The 20,042-nt window shown below is 44.7% G+C and overlaps 1 protein-coding gene across 1 annotated transcript in view; it reads left to right on the top strand.

Moving 5' to 3' along the window:
- The window catches only part of LOC120039022 (pecanex-like protein 1), a gene marked incomplete at its 3' end in the record, with an annotated part of 37,244 nt that extends 17,437 nt beyond the window's left edge, over positions 1–19,807 (top strand). Inside the window, exons 6-12 of the mRNA XM_038984563.1 lie at positions 3,381–3,558; positions 10,990–11,098; positions 11,404–11,533; positions 11,988–12,046; positions 17,697–17,912; positions 18,892–19,145; positions 19,283–19,807. Of these exons, the coding sequence (XP_038840491.1) occupies positions 3,381–3,558; positions 10,990–11,098; positions 11,404–11,533; positions 11,988–12,046; positions 17,697–17,912; positions 18,892–19,145; positions 19,283–19,807 (1,471 nt within the window). The remainder of the gene's footprint in view (positions 1–3,380; positions 3,559–10,989; positions 11,099–11,403; positions 11,534–11,987; positions 12,047–17,696; positions 17,913–18,891; positions 19,146–19,282) is intronic.
- Positions 19,808–20,042: the final 235 nt, after the last annotated feature.

Raw genomic sequence — 20,042 nt, 5'->3', positions numbered from 1 at the left:
CAGCTCTATTCTCCGTGTCTCTGTGTTAACCAGCTCTATTCTCTGTGTTAACCAGCTCTATTCTCTGTGTTAACCAGCGCTATTCTCTGTGTTAACCAGCTCTATTCTGTCTCTCTGTGTTAACCAGCTCTATTCTCTGTGTTAACCAGCTCTATTATCTGTGTTAACCAGCTCTATGCTGTCTCTCTGTGTTAACCAGCTCTATTCTCTGTGTTATCCAGCTCTATTCTCTGTGTTAACCAGCTCTATTCTCTGTGTTAACCAGCTCTATTCTCTGTGTTAACCAGCTCTATTCTCTATCTCCCTGTGTTAACCAGCTCTATTCTCTGTCTCTCTGTGTTAACCAGCTCTATTCTCTTTGTTAACCAGCTCTATTCTCTATCTATCTGTGTTAACCAGCTCTATTCTCTGTGTTAACCAGCTCTATTCTCTGTGTTAACCAGCTCTATTCTCTGTGTTAACCAGCTCTATTCTCCATGTCTCTGTGTTAACCAGCTCTATTCTCTGTGTTAACCAGCTCTATTCTCTGTGTTAACCAGCTCTATTCTGTCTCTCTGTGTTAACCAGCTCTATTCTCTGTGTTAACCAGCTCTATTCTCTGTGTTAACCAGCTCTACTCTGTCTCTCTGTGTTAACCAGCTCTATTCTCTGTGTTAACCAGCTCTATTCTCTGTGTTAACCAGCTCTATTCTCTGTGTTAACCAGCTCTATTCTCTGTGTTAACCAGCTCTATTCTCTGTGTTAACCAGCTCTATTATCTGTGTTAACCAGCTCTATTATCTGTGTTAACCAGCTCTATTCTCTGTGTTAACCAGCTCTATTCTCTATCTCCCTGTGTTAACCAGCTCTATTCTCTGTGTTAACCAGCTCTATTCTGTCTCTCTGTGTTATCCAGCTCTATTCTCTGTGTTAACCAGCTCTATTCTGTGTTAACCAGCTCTATTCTGTCTCTCTGTGTTATCCAGCTCTATTCTCTGTGTTATCCAGCTCTATTCTCTGTGTTAACCAGCTATATTCTCTGTGTTAACCAGCTCTATTCTCTGTGTTAACCAGCTCTATTCTCTGTGTTTAGCAGCTCTATTCTCTGTCTCTGTGTTAACCAGCTCTATTCTCTGTCTCTCTGTGTTAACCAGCTCTATTCTCTTTGTTAACCAGCTCTATTCTCTATCTATCTGTGTTAACCAGCTCTATTCTCTGTGTTAACCAGCTCTATTCTCTGTTAACCAGCTCTATTCTCTGTGTTAACCAGCTCTATTCTCTGTGTCTCTGTGTTAACCAGCTCTATTCTCTGTGTTAACCAGCTCTATTCTCTGTGTTAACCAGCTCTATTCTCTGTCTCTCTGTGTTAACCAGCTCTATTCTCTGTGTTAACCAGCTCTATTCTCTGTCTCTCTGTGTTAACCAGCTCTATTCTCTGTGTTAACCAGCTCTATTCTCTGTCTCTCTGTGTTAACCAGCTCTATTCTCTGTGTCTCTGTGTTAACCAGCTCTATTCTCTGTGTTAACCAGCTCTATTCTCTGTGTTAACCAGCTCTATTCTCTGTGTCTCTGTGTTAACCAGCTCTATTCTGTCTCTCTGTGTTAACCAGCTCTATTCTCTGTGTTAACCAGCTCTATTCTGTCTCTCTGTGTTATCCAGCTCTATTCTCTGTGTTAACCAGCTCTATTCTCTGTGTTAACCAGCTCTATTCTCTGTGTTTAGCAGCTCTATTCTCTGTCTCTCTGTGTTAACCAGCTCTATTCTCTGTGTTAACCAGCTCTATTCTCTGTGTTAACCAGCTCTATTCTCTGTGTTAACCAGCTATATTCTCTGTCTCTGTGTTAACCAGCTCTATTCTCTATCTATCTGTGTTAACCAGCTCTATTCTCTGTGTTAACCAGCTCTATTCTCTGTGTTAACCAGCTCTATTCTCTGTGTTAACCAGCTCTATTCTGTCTCTCTGTGTTAACCAGCTATATTCTCTGTGTTAACCAGCTCTATTCTCTATCTCCCTGTGTTAACCAGCTCTATTCTCTGTGTTAACCAGCTCTATTCTGTCTCTCTGTGTTAACCAGCTCTATTCTCTGTGTTAACCAGCTCTATTCTCTGTGTTAACCAGCTCTATTCTCTATCTCCCTGTGTTAACCAGCTCTATTCTCTGTGTTAACCAGCTCTATTCTGTCTCTGTGTTAACCAGCTCTATTCTGTCTCTGTGTTAACCAGCTCTATTCTCTGTGTTAACCAGCTCTATTCTGTCTCTGTGTTAACCAGCTCTATTCTCTATCTCCCTGTGTTAACCAGCTCTATTCTCTGTGTTAACCAGCTCTATTCTCTGTGTTAACCAGCTCTATTCTCTATCTCCCTGTGTTAACCAGCTCTATTCTCTGTGTTAACCAGCTCTATTCTGTCTCTGTGTTAACCAGCTCTATTCTGTCTCTGTGTTAACCAGCTCTATTCTCTGTGTTAACCAGCTCTATTCTCTGTGTTAACCAGCTCTATTCTGTCTCTGTGTTAACCAGCTCTATTCTCCATGTTTACCAGCAGGTAGTTGGAATCAGGTGATTACGGTTGTAATCTGGTTTTAGTGACATCATTCGCCCGCTGGGTAGTTGAACAAACATGCAGTCATAAAGTCCCCTCTTCTTATCTCTCTTTCCCCTCTTCTTATCTGTCTTTCCCCTCTCTCCATTTCTCTCTCTCTTTCCCCTCTCTCCATTTCTCTCTCTCTTTCCCCTCTCTCCATTTCTCTCTCTCTTTCCCCTCTCTCCATTTCTCGCTCTCTTTCCCCTCTCTCCATTTCTCTCTCTCTTTCCCCTCTCTCCATTTCTCTCTCTCTCTCTTTCCCCTCACTCCATTTCTCTCTCTCTCTCTTTCCCCTCTCTCCATTTCTCTCTCTCTCTCTTTCCCCTCTCTCCATTTCTCTCTCGCTCTCTTTCCCCTCTCTCCATTTCTCTCTCGCTCTCTTTCCCCTCTCTCCATTTCTCTCTCGCTCTCTTTCCCCTCTCTCCATTTCTCTCTCGCTCTCTTTCCCCTCTCTCCATTTCTCTCTCGCTCTCTTTCCCCTCTCTCCATTTCTCTCTCGCTCTCTTTCCCCTCTCTCCATTTCTCTCTCGCTCTCTTTCCCCTCTCTCCATTTCTCTCTCGCTCTCTTTCCCCTCTCTCCATTTCTCTCTCGCTCTCTTTCCCCTCTCTCCATTTCTCTCTCGCTCTCTTTCCCCTCTCTCCATTTCTCTCTCGCTCTCTTTCCCCTCTCTCCATTTCTCTCTCGCTCTCTTTCCCCTCTCTCCATTTCTCTCTCGCTCTCTTTCCCCTCTCTCCATTTCTCTCTCGCTCTCTTTCCCCTCTCTCCATTTCTCTCTCGCTCTCTTTCCCCTCTCTCCATGTCTCTCTCTCTTTACAGGGTTGGAGCGTTGATGATAACAGTGGCAGGTCTGAAGCTGCTTCGTTCCTCCTACAGCAGCCCCACCTACCAGTACATCACAGTACTCTTCACCGTCCTCTTCTTCACCTTCGACTACCGCAACCTATCAGAGACCCTGCTGCTAGACCTCTTCCTCATGTCCATCTTTTTCAGCAAGGTGAGGAGCTGATACCTAGGAGATGTTTATTAGGGCACACCGTAGCAAAAATGTTTGATTTCAAGTAGGGCTGACCCCATTTAGTTGACTGGTCGATTTTGTTTGGTCGACTGAGATTGTTTTAGTCGAGCAGTGGCTAATGTATATAACAACAACACCAAAAATGATGGTACATGAGACACGTCTGATTCACGCCTGTCCGACTCACGCCTGTCCGACTCACGCCTGTCCGACTCACGCCTGTCCGACTCACGCCTGTCCGACTCACGCCTGTCCGACTCACGCCTGTCCGACTCACGCCTGTCCGACTCACGCCTGTCCGACTCACGCCTGTCCGACTCACGCCTGTCCGACTCACGCCTGTCCGGTTCACGCCTGTCCGACTCACGCCTGTCCGACTCACGCCTGTCCGACTCACGCCTGTCCGACTCACGCCTGTCCGACTCACGCCTGTCCGACTCACGCCTGTCCGACTCACGCCTGTCCGACTCACGCCTGTCCGACTCACGCCTGTCTGAGTGGACTAATCCATTGTGGAGGCCGCGGGGATGACACAACAGTATCACCAAGTAGTACATTTAACATTAATTACCATCATTTTATAATCTACGTTTGTTTGGTTATGGTCATTTCTGTTAATTCATTCATTATTATGATTATTCCAGTCTTACCGTTGTCATTGTAGTAGTGGACACGTTGTTTACAGAGAGAACAACCTAGGCTACACTAGTGAGGAAATGGATTCGGTTTATTTCATTTCATTTATTCATTGTCAGTTTATGAATTGTCTTTTTGTTTGGCGTAAGGACACACACCGTATTACGCATATAGAAGTAGGACTAGTCTACCTGGCCTGTGTGCAAACGGAGACCTATAAATGTTCCCATTTGGGGATCTGATAGTATTTCTGATTGTCTAAACTCATCGCTGTGGAACTTCTCAAAGTAATTTTTTAATCGCCTCAAACAGCAAGTAAACAAAGTGTTTTTTTTACATCCATTGAGAATGACAATAGTTCTTCCAACGTAGCCGATTTTAAAGATATTTCCATCTCTCTCCCTTTCGATAACCACTCAGCATGAAAGGGGAAACAAAGTCATGCTCTCATCCGGTGGAAACGTCATGAAATAGGGCTTCATGATTACTTCTTATTCTGTGGGCAAATAGCCTACCCAGAATGCACTGGTCCAAATAGCCTACAGCCGTGTCTGTCTGTCCAGAACTCACTGGTCCAAATAGCCTACAGCGGTGTCTGTCTGCCCAGAACTCACTGGTCCAAATAGCCTACAGCTGTGTCTGTCTGTCCAGAACTCACTGGTCCAAATAGCCTACAGCCGTGTCTGTCTGCCCAGAACTCACTGGCCCAAATAGCCTACAGCCGTGTATGTCTGTCCAGAACTCACTGGCCCAAATAGCCTACAGCTGTGTCTGTCTGCCCAGAACTCACTGGCCCAAATAGCCTACAGCCGTGTCTGTCTGTCCAGAACTCACTGGTCCAAATAGCCTACAGCCGTGTCTGTCTGTCCAGAACTCACTGGCCCAAATAGCCTACAGCCGTGTCTGTCTGCCCAGAACTCACTGGCCCAAATAGCCTACAGCCGTGTATGTCTGTCCAGAACTCACTGGTCCAAATAGCCTACAGCCGTGTCTGTCTGCCCAGAACTCACTGGCCCAAATAGCCTACAGCCGTGTCTGTCTGCCCAGAACTCACTGGCCCAGGAAACTCTGAGGGCCCAGAACATTTGATACAATGTTTCCAGTTTGCTAGCATGAGCTTTGGCTGGACTAAGTTGATAGTTGATACAATGTTTCCAGTTCCTTGCAGACAGGCCATGCATAGCCAATGTGATTTATAAGATAATTATTTTCAGCAGGAGATTTTCTACCTGCAGGCTGAAATGTTTTTATTTGTTGGATTTTATGTAGACAATTTTTACATAGTTAACGGAAGTTACTTTTAGATTTGTATCATTTTGATTTAATATTGACTAACCACATGACATTGATTTTGAGATATGAAGACTTTATTGTAAATGAAATGAAACTGTTCCATGAAAATGTGCAGATGAAAATCCTAACTGAAAGGCAGATCAGTAGAAATGGTAGGATGACTTGGCGCTCCAGATGGAAAAGGTTGCTGACTGCTGGTGGAGCCTCTTACTGGCAACTTCAGGAACAAAATGGCAGAATCTGCGAAGGCCAGCAGCAGCAGCAGCAGCAGGAGGAGGAGGAGGAGGAGGAGGAGGAGGGGCGGGAACATTTTATTTTTATTTTATTTTTTTAGACTTTAAAAAAATATATATTCTCAAGCTATATTGATCTCTGGCTCCCTCTTTAGTAATTTCTGTGTCGTCATTTTTAATCTCAGTGCTTAAAGCATCAGACGAGCTCAGTAGCCATACATATAGTTGATTTGATTTCTTTTTTTTTCTGCTGGGCTGTTCAGTACCGCAGGCCCAGTATGGTTCAGGACCACTGGTTCAGTATGGTTCAGGACCGCTGGTCCAGTATGGTTCAGTACCGCTGGTCCAGGACCCCTGGTCCAGTATGGTTCAGTACCGCTGGTCCAGTATGGTTCAGTACCGCTGGTCCAGTATGGTCCAGGACCCCTGGTTCAGGACCGCTGGTCCAGTATGGTTCAGTACCCCTGGTCCAGTATGGATCAGTACCGCTGGTCCAGTACCACTGGTCCAGTATTGTTCAGTACCGCTGGTCCAGGACCCCTGGTCCAGTATGGTTCAGTACCGCTGGTCCAGTATGGTTCAGTACCGCTGGTCCAGTATGGTCCAGGACCCCTGGTTCAGTACCGCTGGTCCAGTATGGTTCAGTACCGCTGGTCCGGTATGGTTCAGGGCCGCTGGTCCAGTATGGTTCAGTACCGCTGGTCCGGTATGGTTCAGGGCCGCTGGTCCGGTATGGTTCAGGACCCCTGGTTCAGGACCGCTGGTCCAGTATGGTTCAGGACCCCTGGTTCAGGACCGCTGGTCCAGTATGGTTCAGTACCCCTGGTCCAGTATGGATCAGTACCGCTGGTCCAGTACCACTGGTCCAGTATGGTTCAGGACCGCTGGTCCAGTATGGTTCAGTACCCCTGGTCCAGTATGGATCAGTACCGCTGGTCCAGTACCACTGGTCCAGTATGGTTCAGTACCGCTGGTCCAGTATGGTTCAGGACCGCTGGTCCAGTATGGTTCAGGACCGCTGGTCCAGTATGGTTCAGTACCGCTGGTCCATTACTCCAGGTAACTGGGAAGAGACAAGCATTACTGCAGGGGGTAGCGACAAGCATTACTGCAGGTAACTGGGTAGAGACAAGCATTACTGCAGGTAACTGGGTAGAGACAAGCATTACTGCAGGTAACTGGGTAGAGACAAGCATTACTGCAGGTAACTGGCTAGAGACAATCATTACTGCAGGTAACTGGGTAGAGACAAGCATTACTGCAGGTAACTGGGTAGAGACAAGCATTACTGCAGGTAACTGGGTAGAGACAAGCATTACTGCAGGTAACTGGGTAGAGACAAGCATTACTGCAGGGGGTAGAGACAAGCATTACTGCAGGTAACTGGCTAGAGACAAGCATTACTGCAGGGGGTAGAGACAAGCATTACTGCAGGTAACTGGGAAGAGACAAGCGTTACTGCAGGTAACTGGGTAGAGACAAGCGTTACTGCAGGTAACTGGGTAGAGACAAGCATTACTGCAGGTAACTGGGTAGAGACAAGCATTACTGCAGGGGGTAGAGACAGCATTACTGCATGGAATGGCTAGAGACAAGCATTACTGCAGGGGGTAACATACTGCAGTACGAAGGCAGCGTTTCGTAGGTAGAAACAGGTTAGCAGTACTGCGTGAAAAATATAGACACGACACATTACTGCAGGGGGGGCGTAAGGAGAACAAGCATTACTGCGGTGAGAATAGACTTATTGGAGGGAGAGACAAGCATTACTGCAGGTAACTGGGTTAGAAGATCAAGCATTACTGCGGTAATGGTAGAAACAAGCATTACCTGGTAATGGAGGTAGACAAGCTATACTGAGGTAACTGGGATAAGACAAGTCATTACTGCAGGAACGGGTAGGCATAGATGAAATGGTACAGCAATTTAACCTGCAGGTAACTGGGTAGAGACAAGCTATTATGGGTAGACAAGATTACGCAGGTCGGTGAGTAGCATCTGCGGTAGAAGCATTACTGCAGGGGGGGTAGAGACAAGCATTACTGCAGGTAACTGGGTAGAGACAATCATTGACTGCACGTAAACTGGGTAGAGACAAGCATTACTGCAGGGGTAGGGACAGCGCATTACTGCAGGGGGTAAGAGACACGCATTACTGCGGGGGTAGGAGGACAAGCATTACTGCAGGGGGTGGAGACAAGCATTACTGCGGTAACTGGGAATAGAAAAGGCATACTTGCACGGAAATGGGTAAGAGCAAGCATTACTGCAGGTACTGGGTAGGACAAGCATTACTGAGGTCATGGGTGAGACAAGCATTACTGCAGGTAACTGGGTAGAGCGAGGCATTACTGCAGGGGGCGTAGAGACGAGCATTACTGCAGGGGGTGAGCAAGCTATACTGCAGGGGGTAGAGACGAGCATTACTGCAGGGGGTAGAGACAAGCATTACTGCAGGGGGTAGAGACAAGCATTACTGCAGGGGGTAGAGACAAGCATTACTGCAGGGGGTAGAGACAAGCATTACTGCAGGGGGTAGAGACAAGCATTACTGAGGTAACTAGGTAGAGACAACGCATTACGTGCAGTAACTGAAGAGACAAGCATTTACTGCAGGTAAAATGGGTAGAGAACAAGCATCTGAGGTACTGCAAGCATCGCGGAACGGGTTAAGCGACAAGCATTACTGCAGGGGGTAGACACCATTGGGACGTAGAGAAAAAGCATGTACTGCAGGTAAATGGTAGAAACAAGCATTACTGCAGGTAATGGGTTGAGACAAGCCATTACTGCAGGTAACTGGCTAGAGACAAGGATACTGCAGGTAACTAGGAAGAGACTAGCATACTGCAGGTAACTAGGTAGAGACAAGCATTACTGTAGGTAACTGGGTAGAGATACAACATTACTGGCAGGTAACTGGGTAAGTGACAAGCAGTACTGCCAGGGGTAGAGACAAGCATTACTGCAGGGGTAAGAGGACAAGCATACTGCAGGGGGTAGAGATACAAGGCATTTTACTGCAGGGGGTGGAGAGACCAAGCATTACTGCAGGTAACTGGGAAGAGACTACAGCATTACTGCAGGATAAATAGGGTAGAGACAAGCATACTGCAGGTAATGGGTAGAGACAAGCATACTGGAGGTAACTGGGTAGAGACAAGCATTACTGCAGGTAACTGGGTAGACGATCGAGGGTAGCGATTACTGCGGTAGGAAGATACAGGGTAGACGGACGAGCATTAACTGCAGGGGGTAGAGACAAGCATTACTGCAGGGGTGGACAAGCATTACTCGGCAGGGGGTAGAGACAAGCATTACTGCAAGGGGGTAGAAGACAACAATTACTGCCAGGTGAACATACTGCGGTAGAGCAAGCCATTACTGAGGGGTAGAGAACAAGGCATTACTGCAGGGGTAGAGACAAGCATTTACTGCAGGGGTAGAGACAAGCTTACTGCAGGTAACTGTAGGAATAACAGCATTACTGCAGGTAAAGGGATACGGGTAATGGAGAGCAAGCATACTGCAGGTAACTGGGTAGAGACAAGCATTATGCAGGGGGTAGAGACAAGCATTGCGCAGGTAACTTGCTAGAGACAAGACATTACTGCAGGTAAATGGGTAAAACAAGCATTACTGCAGGTAAACTGGTTAGAGATAACAAGCATTACTGCAGGTAACTGGCTAGAGACAAGGAATATATGCGGTAACTGGGAAGAGACAGCATTACTGCAGGTAACTAGGTCGAGACAAGCATTATGACAGTAACTGGGGTAGAGACGTTGGAGGGTTGAAGTGAACAGGATAGCGAGAGGAGGAAAACGTATTCCAAATGAACACAGCCCTGTTCTTTATGATATAATATAAGGATTAATTTATAGAAAATCTGACCAGAGAATGTTTTCCTACCTCCTCCTACCCACATAAGAAAATAAAATGGCTGGCTAAAAATGGCACGTTTTACAGAAATATTGATCAATGTGTATTTTCACGGTAAATAAATGTAAGGAAGGAAAAAAATGTGTTTGTGGCTGTCTAAATCTCTCTCGTGCTGTGAATGTAGTTAATCCTCTCTCTCTCGTCGTGTAGCTCTGGGAACTGTTCTAGTTAAAACTCCTCTCTCCTCTCCCGTCGTCTTGACCTCAGGTACTCTCTTCTCTCGTCGTGTACCTCTGGGAACGTTCTTTAACACTCTATCTCTCTCTCCCGTCGTGTAGCTCTGGGAACTGTTCTAGTTAACTCTCTCTCTCCGCCCGGTTCTGTAGCTCTGGGGAAACTTGTCTAGTTTAACTCTCTCCTCTCTCTCCCTGTCTTGTAGCTCTGGGAACTGTTCTAGGTAACTCCTCTCTCTCTCTCCGTCGTGTAGCTCTCGCGGAACTGTTCTATTAACTCTTCTCCCGTCGTGTAGCTGCTGGGAACTGTTCTAGTTAACTTCTCTCTCTCTTCTCCGTCGTGTAGCTCTGGGAAACTGTTCTTAGTTAATCTCTCTCTTCTCCCAGTCGTGTAGCTCTGGGATGTTCTAGTAACTTCTCTCTCTCTCTCCCGTCGGTAGCTTGGGAACTGTTCTAGTTAACTCTCCTCTCCGTGCGTGTAGCTCCTGGGAACGTTCTAGTTAACTCTCTCTCTCTCTCCGTCGTGCTAGCTCTGGGACTGTCTAGTTAACTCTCTTCTCTCTGTGAAGCTCTGGAACTTTTCTAGTTAAACTCTCTCTCCTCTCCCGTCGTGTAGCTCTGGGACTGTTCTATTAACTTTTATCTAGTCGTGTAGCTCGGGAACTGTTCTCTAGTTAACTCCTCTCTACTCTCCTCGTTGTAGCTCTGGGAACTGTTCTAGTTAACTCTCTCTCTCTCTCCCGTCGTGTAGCTCTGGGAACTGTTCTAGTTAACTCTCTCTCTCTCTCCCGTCGTGTAGCTCTGGGAACTGTTCTAGTTAACTCTCTCTCTCTCTCCCGTCGTGTAGCTCTGGGAACTGTTCTAGTTAACCTCATCTCTTCATCCGTTCGTGTGTACTCTGGGAACTGTTCTAGTAACTCTCTCTCTCCCGTCGTGTAGCTCTGGGAACTGTTCTAGTTAACTCTCTCTCTCTCTCCCGTCGTGTAGCTCTGGGAAATGGTCTATTAACCTCTCTCTCTCTCTCCGCCGTCGTGTAGCTCTGGGAACTGTTCTAGTTAACTCTCTCTCTCTCTCCCGTCGTGTAGCTCTGGGAACTGTTCTAGTTAACTCTCTCTCTCTCTCCCGTCGTGTAGCTCTGGGAACTGTTCTACAAGCTGCGATTTGTCTACGCCTACATCGCCCCCTGGCAGATCACCTGGGGATCGGCCTTTCACGCCTTCGCTCAGCCCTTCGCTGTTCCTCGTATCCTTCTTTTTTTAAATTTACCGTGGTCAGATCAACCTCCCACGTGATCTCTACTGGCAGACCTTTTTACTCACATCGGAATGGACAACCTTTCCAGGTTTCTCCTTTTTCCACAGAACAGCTACTAATCTATAAATAATAAAGGATAGATACACACACACACTGTTGAATAAACCTTGTTTTTCATGTTGATCATGTCCTGATGATAATGTAGCTGAGAGTAGGACTTGACGTATCTAGGACTTATCTTTTAAGGTGATGTGAGGTGTGTAAAAGCTCCTTGACTCCTCACTCTCTCCCAGACTCTGCCATGCTGTTTGTTCAGGCTGTAGTGTCAGCTGTCCTCTCCACTCCTCTCAACCCTTTCCTGGGCAGCGCCATCTTCATCACCTCCTATGTCAGACCTGTCAAGTTCTGGGAGAGAGACTACAAGTAATGATCTCTCTGACACTAGTCTGTCTCTGTCTGTCACTGTACTCCTCTTGGTAGAGATGTCTCTTTGTCAGTCTCTGTCTGTCTGTCTGTCTGTCTAGCTGTTTTTCTGTCTGTCTCTCTGTCTGTCTCGCTTTTCCTGCTCGTCCCCTCTCTCGTCCCTCTCTCTGTCCCTTCATCCTGCCTCTCTGTTCCCTCTCTCTGTCCCCTCTCTCTGTTCCCTCTCTCTGTCCCCTCTCCCTGTCCCCTCTCTCTGTACTCTACTGTCCCTCTGTTGTCTCTCTCTGTCTCGCTCTCTCTCTGTCTCTCCGTTTTCTGTCGTTGTCTTCTCTCCTCTTGTCTGTTTTCTGTCGTCTGTCTCTCTTCTGTGTCCTTTTGTCTAGCATTTTTACTCTCTTGGAGCTTTGTTGGTAGTATCAGAGTGAGTTTGTGATTTATCTGTTCTCTATTGCAGCACTAAGAGAGTGGACCACTCCAACACCAGACTGGCTTCTCAACTGGACAGAAACCCAGGTGGGTGGAATCTGTCTTTCTCTGTCTTTCTCTGTCTCTGTCTGTCTCTGTCTCTGCATTTACATGACAGGTTAGTCATTTAGCAGACTCTTATCCAGAGGCACTTACACTTCATTCATCTTCAGATAGCTAGATGAGACAACTACATATCACAGTAGTTAGTATATTCAGATAGCTAGGTGGGACAACCACATATCACAGTAGTTAGTATATTCGATAGCTAGGTGGGACAACCACATACACAGTAGTTAGTATATTCAGAAGCTAGGGGACAACCAATATCACAGTAGTTATGTTAGAATATTCAGATAGGCTAGGTGGGCAACACATATCACAGTAGTTCGATATTCAATAGCAGGTGGGGACAACCACACATCAACAGTAGTTAGGTATATTACAGATAGCTAGGTGAGACAACCACAATCACAGTAGTTAGTATATTCAGATAGCTAGGTGGGACAACCACATATCACAGTGATTAGTATATTCCGAATAGCTAGGTGAGACAACACATTCACAGTAGTTAGTATATTCAGTATTAGCTAGGTGGGACACCACATATACAGTAGTTAGTATATCAGATAGCTAGGTGGGCAACCAACATTATCACAGTAGTTAGTATATTCAGATAGCCTAGTGGACAACCACATATTCCAGTATTAGTATATTCTAAGAGCTAGGTGAGACAACACATATCACAGTATTAGTATATTCAGATAGCTAGGGGGGGACAACCACAATCACGTGATTAGTATATGTCAGATAGCTAGGTGAGACAACCACATATCACAGTAGTTAGTATATTCAGATAGCTAGTGTGGGACAACCACATATCACAGTAGTAGTATATCAGATGAGCTAGGTTGGGGACAACACACTATCACAGTAGTTGCTTAGTATTCAGATAGCTTAGGTGGGACAACCACATATCACAGTCGTTTAGTATATTACGATAGTTAGGTGGACAACCACATTATCCACGTGATTTAGTATATTCAGATAGCTAGGTGGGACACCACTATCACAGTAGTTAGTATATTCAGATTGCTAGGTGGGGGACAACCACATATCACAGTAGTTAGGTATATTCAGATAGCTAGGTGGGACAGCCACATATCCACAGTAGTTAGTATATTCAGATAGCTTGGTGAGGACAACCACCATATCACAGTAGTTAGGATATTATCTTCAGATAGTCTAGTGGGACAACCACCATAATTACAGTAGTTAGTATATTCAGATAGCTAGGTGGGGACACCACATATCACAGTAGTTAGTATATTCATGATACATAGGTGGGACAGCCACATACTCACAGTAGTTTAGTATTCTCAGATGCTAGGTGGAAACCACATACTCACGTAGTAGTATATTCAGATCGCTAGGTGGGACAACCACATTTACAGTATTGTATATCATATAGCTAGATGAGACAACCACATACACAGTAGTTACGTACCTTCAGATAGCTAGTGGACAACCACATTCACAGTAGTTAGTTATTCAATAGCTAGGTGGGGACAACCACCATATCACAGTAGGTAGTATATTCAGATAGCTAGTGGAACACCACATATATCACAGTAGTTAGTATATTAGATAGCTAGGTTAGACAACCACATATACCAGTAGTTAGTATATTCCAGATAGCTAGGTGGGACAACCACATATCACACTAGTTTAGGTATATTCAGATAGCTAGGTGGGGACAACCAATATCACAGTGTTAGTATATTTCGATAGCTAGTTAGAAACCACATATCACAGTAGTTAGTATATTCAGATAGTAGGTGGGACATACCACAATTACAGGTAGTGTATATTCAATAGCCTAGGTGGACAAACCCACATATCCAGTGTTAGTATATTCATATTCAGAAGCTAGGTGGGACAACCTACATATCACAGTTTATATATTCAGATAGCTAGTGTGGAAAAAAAAACAACCACATATCACGTAGTAGATATTTCTATAGCTAGGTGGGACAACCAATATTACAGTTAGTTAGTTATTCAGATAGCTAGATGAGATCAACCACATATCACCAGTAGTTAGTATATCAGATAGCTAGGTGGGAACCCACATATCACAGTAGTTAGTATATCAGAATGCTAGGTGGGCCAACACATATCACAGTAGTTTAGTATATTCAGATAGCAGTGGACAACCACATATCCGTAGTTAGTATATTCAGATAGCTAGGGGGACAAACCACATATCACAGTAGTTAGTATATTCGATAGCTAGGTGGGACAAACCACATATCACAGTCATGTATATTGCAGATAGCTAGGTGGACAACCCAATATCACAGTAGTTAGTATATTCAGATACTAGGTGGACAACCACAATCACAGTAGTTAGAAATATTATCTTCAGATAGCAGGGTGGGAAACAAATCACAGTAAGTTAGGTATATTATCTTCAGATACTAGGTGGGCAAACCACATATCACAGTAGTTAGTAATTCATCTGTCAGATAGCTAGGTGGTCGGAAAACCACATAATCACAGTAGTGTAGTATATTAGATAGCTAGGTGGGACATCCACATATCACAGTAGTTAGTATATTCAGATTAGCTATGTGGGACAACCACATATCACGGTATTAGTATATTTCAATAGCTAGGTGGGACAACACCAATTCCAGTAGTTAGTATATTCAGATAGCTAGGTGGGACAAACCAATATCACAGTAGTTAGTATAGTCAGAATAGCTAGGTGGGACACCACATATCACAAGTAGTTTTAGTATATTAGCGATAGACTAGGTGGACACACCACATATCACAGGTCGTTAGTAATATTCAGTAGCTAGTGGGACCACACATATCACAGTAGTTAGTATATTCAGATAAGTAGGTGGGACAACCACATATCACAGTAGTTATATTTCAGATAGTAGGGTGGGACAAACCACATATTACAGTAGTTAGTATATTCGATAGCTAGGTGGGACAACCACATATCACAGTAGTTAGTATATTGCGATAGATAGGTGATACATACCAATATCACAGAGTTAGGTAATATTCAGATAGCTAGGTGGGACAACTACCATATCACAGTAGTCAGTTAATATTCAGATAGCTAGGTGGGACAACCACATATCACAGTAGTATATTCAGTAGGTGGTGACAATTCAAGATAGTTTTCATAGGCAGGGGACAACCCATATCACAGTATTAGATATATCTTCAGATAGCTTAGGTGAGGACAACCACATATCACAGTAGTTAGTATATTCATCTTCAATGCTAGGTGAGACAACCACATATCACGTTATATATTACAGTAGTAGGTGACAACCAATTCAATTGTGATAACGTAGCTAGGTGGGCCAACCCACATATCACAGTAGTTCGTATATTAATCTTCAGATAGCTAGGGGGACACCACATATCCAGTAGTTAGTATCATTCAATAGATAGGCTAGGTGGAAACCACACTATCACAGTAGTTAGTATATTAATCTTCGATAGCTATGTGGGACAACCAATATCACAGTAGTTAGTATATTCCATTGATACTAGGTGGGAACAACCACATATCACAGTAGTTAGTATATTCAGATGCTAGGTGGGCAACCACATATCACAGTAGTTAGTATATTCAGATAGCTAGGGGTACAAACCACATATCACAGTAGTTAGTATTTCAGTAGCTAGGTGTGGACAAACCAAATATCACAGGTAGTTTATATTAGATAGCAGGTGAGACAACCACATATCACACTAGTTAGTATATTCAGATATGCTAGTTGGGACAACCACATATCACAGTGAGTTTAGTAATTCAGATAGGCTATGCCCATCCAGTTGATATGAGCAGGTGGACCACAAATTAGTATAATTCGAACTAGGTGGACAACCTCATTTACAGTAGTTCGTATATTCAGATTGCTAGATGGGACGGTCTTAGTATATTCAGAGCGGACGTCAGATGTGCAGGTGGCCGGTCTTCGATATTCAGGTAGCTAGGTGGACGGTTCTTAGATATATCAGGACTAGTACTCATCTTAGTAACTAGAGCTCAGTCTATATCAGAGCTAGTGACGTTAGTATATTCAGATAGCTAGGTATCTCAGTCTTAGTATATTCAGATAGCTAGGTGGGACGGTCTTAGTATATTCAGGTAGCTAGGTGGGACGGTCTTAGTATATTCAGATTGCTAGGTATCTCGGTCTTAGTATATTCAGATAGCTAGGTATCTCAGTCTTAGTATATTCAGATAGCTAGGTATCTCAGTCTTAGTATATTCAGATAGCTAGGTATCTCAGTCTTAGTATATTCAGATAGCTAGGTATCTCAGTCTTAGTATATTCAGATAGCTAGGTGGGACAGTCTTAGTATATTCAGATAGCTAGGTATCTCAGTCTTAGTATATTCAGATAGCTAGGTGGGACAGTCTTAGTATATTCAGATAGCTAGGTATCTCAGTCTTAGTATATTCAGATAGCTAGGTATCTCAGTCTTAGTATATTCAGATAGCTAGGTATCTCAGTCTTAGTAAGTCAGATAGCTAGGTATCTCATCTAGTATTGTCAATACCTGGTATTCAGTCTTAGTATATTCGATCGCTAGTATCTCGTCTTAGTATATTCGATAGCTAGGTACTCAGTCTTCGTATTTCCATAGCTAGGTATCTCATTCTAGTATATTCAGATAGCTAGGTATCTCAGTCTTAGTATATTCAGATAGCTAGGTATCTCGGTCTTAGTATATTCAGATAGCTAGGTATCTCGGTCTTAGTCAGCTCATGTTGTTAAATAAGTAGCCATCAGCAATATCAGTGCTGGTAGGAAAAGACAAGTGGGAGTGTTCATATTTCACTTTTAATAAAACGTTCATTTAAATTTGATCTACTAGTCTAATCTATCAACTGGTATTTCTCTAATCTAATACTCTGTTCTCTAATCTAATACTCTGTTCTCTAATCTAATACCCTGATCTCTAATCGAATACTTTGATCTAAATCTCTAATCTAATTCTTTAATCTCTAATATAATACTCTAATCTATACAACTCTAATATATAATCTAATTCTCTAATCTAATACTCTGATATCTAATCTTGAATCTAATACTCTGATCTCTAATCTTGAATCTAATCTCTAATCTAATACTGTAGTCTCTAATCTAATACTCTGTTCTCTAATCTAATACTCTGTTCTCTAATATAAAACCCTGATCTCTAATATAATACTCTGTTCTCTAATCTAATACTCTGTTCTCTAATCTAATACTCTGTTCTCTAATCTAATACTCTGTTCTCTAATCTAATACTCTGTTCTCTAATCTAATACTCTGATCTCTAATCTAATACTCTGATCTCTAATCTAATTCTTTAATCTCTAATATAATAATCAAATTCTCTAATCTAATACTCTGATCTCTAATCTAATACTCTAATCTCGATATAATACTCTAATCTCTAATATAATACTCTACTCTAAATCTATAATCTCTAATCTAATACTTTAATCTAGAGTATTACCTGAAGTTCTCCTATCAGTAGCTGCTGATCTTCTCACCTTCAGCTTGCTACACGATTCATATATTTTGGTTGGGGAAAAAACGAGTTTGGAGAAACGGGTAGCAATTAATTTCCCCCCATCTTGTTGAAGTTAATTTCTCCTTTCCTCCTCCAGGTTCTGACGACAACAACCTGAATTCTATTTTCTATGAGCACCTGACGCGTTCCCTGCAGCACAGCCTCTGTGGAGATCTGCTGCTGGGCCGCTGGGGGAACTACACCACAGGAGACTGCTTCATCCTGGCTTCAGACTACCTCAACGCCCTGGTTCACCTGGTGGAGATCGGCAACGGACTGGTCACCTTCCAGCTCCGAGGACTGGAGTTCAGAGGTCAGGAGGAGGGATGGAGTCACGCACAAAATAAACTCAACTTGCTAGCTAAATAGCTCTCCTTCCTCCTGAAGTGTGCACTCGTTCCCTACTCCCCACACATTTAAAAGCATTGGGTTGGCCTAGACGGAGTTTCCACATGTAACCGATGTGAAATGACTAGCTAGTTAGCGGTGGTGCGCGCTAATAGCGTTTCAATCGGTGACGTCACTCGCTTTGAGACCTTCAAGTAGTGGTTCCCCTTGCTCTGCAAGGGCCGCGGCTTTTGTGGCGCGATGGGTAACGACGCTTCGTGGGTGACAGTTGTTGATGTGTGCAGAGGGTCCCTGGTTCGCGCCCGGGTCGGGGGCGAGGGGACGGACTAAAGTTAAACTGTTACACACACACCAGTCATGGAAGTGAACAAGTGCATACGGGAGACAGGACAGATTCTTCTGACGCAGCCTAGGTCTTGTAGAAGTCCAACAGAAATAAGACGGGGTGTTATGGGAGTAGCTACAGTAGGTACACTTTCTATCGCGACGTGAAGAGGGTTTCTGACATTTCTCTCAGGGCCTGATTTGACTTGCTATAAGCGAGTAGAATTCTGCCTGATGCTTCAATCATTAGTTGATGTCAACGGGAGACTTGTGAGTTCAGCCTGTAGATCTCCGGTCAGAATAACGGCCCTTTACGTTTAAATCAAAGTGTTCACAAGGTTTTTCTGAAGCCGTCCTGTCGTTGTTAGGGTTAGGTTATAGAGTTTATGAAGCATTATAGCATGTTTATGAAGCCCTCCTGTCGTTGTTAGGGTTAGGTTATAGAGTTTATGAAGCATTATAGCATGTTTCTGAAGTTGTCCTGTCGTTGTTCGGGTTAGGTTATAGAGTTTATGAAGCATTATAGCATGTTTCTGAAGCCGTCCTGTCGTTGTTAGGGTTAGGTTATAGAGTTTATGAAGCATTATAGCATGTTTATGAAGCCGTCCCGTCCCCCCCAGGTACGTACTGCCAGCAGCGGGAGGTGGAGGCCATCACGGAGGGGGTGGAGGAGGATGAGAGCTGCTGCTGCTGTGAACCAGGTCACCTGCCACATGTCCTGTCCTTCAACGCGGCCTTCGGACAGCGTTGGCTGGCCTGGGAAGTGCTGGTCACCAAGTACGTCCTGGAGGGCTACAGCATCACGGACAACAGCGCTGCCTCCATGCTTCAGGTGTTTGACCTCAGACGTATCCTGACTACTTACTACGTCAAGGTGAGTGGGAGGCCTGGCTGTTAGTCTGCTGTTAGTCTGCTGTTAGTCTGCTGTTAGTCTGCTGTTCTACACTGGGGTAGCAGGTTGCTTGGAGGTAAACCGGAGAGGTTATCGGTTCGAATCTGGTGTTATTACAGATGTCCTATATGCAATCTCCTACTGCCCATGAGAAATGTACTAAACTCCTAAACTTGTGTTCTCTCCCTACTTCCTCTCCCCCTACTTCCTCTCCCCCTACTTCCTCTCCCCCTACTTCCTCTCCCTACGTCACCTCTCCCTACGTCACCTCTCCCTACGTCACCTCTCCCTACGTCACCTCTCCCTACGTCACCTCTCCCTACGTCACCTCTCCCTACGCCACCTCTCCCTACGCCACCTCTCCCTACGTCACCTCTCCCTACTTCCCCTCTCCCTACTTCCCCTCTCCCTACTTCCCCTCTCCCTACTTCCCCTCTCCCTACTTCACCTCTCCCTACTTCCCCTCTCCCTACTTCACCTCTCCCTACTTCCCCTCTCCCTACTTCACCTCTCCCTACTTCCTCTCCCTACTTCCCCTCTCCCTACTTTCACCTCTCCCATTTCACTCTCCCTACTTCCCCTCTCCCTACGTCACTCTCCTACTTCACCTCTCCTACTTCACCTCTCCGACTTCACTCTCCTACGTCCCCTCTCCCTACTTCACCTCTCCTACTTCACCTCTCCCTACTTCACCTCTCCCTACTTCACCTCTCCCTACTTCACCTCTCCCTACTTCACCTCTCCCTACTTCACCTCTCCCTACTTCATCTCTCCCTACTTCCCCTCTCCCTACTTCCCCCCCTCTCCCCCTACTCACCTCTCCCTACTTCATCTCTCCCTACTTCACCTCTCCTACTTCACCTCTCCCTACTCCCCTCT

The sequence above is a fragment of the Salvelinus namaycush genome, unplaced genomic scaffold (assembly GCF_016432855.1).
Source record: "Salvelinus namaycush isolate Seneca unplaced genomic scaffold, SaNama_1.0 Scaffold2481, whole genome shotgun sequence".
NCBI lineage: Eukaryota > Metazoa > Chordata > Actinopteri > Salmoniformes > Salmonidae > Salvelinus > Salvelinus namaycush.
The sequence above is the reverse complement of the archived record's forward strand: the minus strand, read 5'-3'. Positions and strand labels throughout refer to the sequence as shown.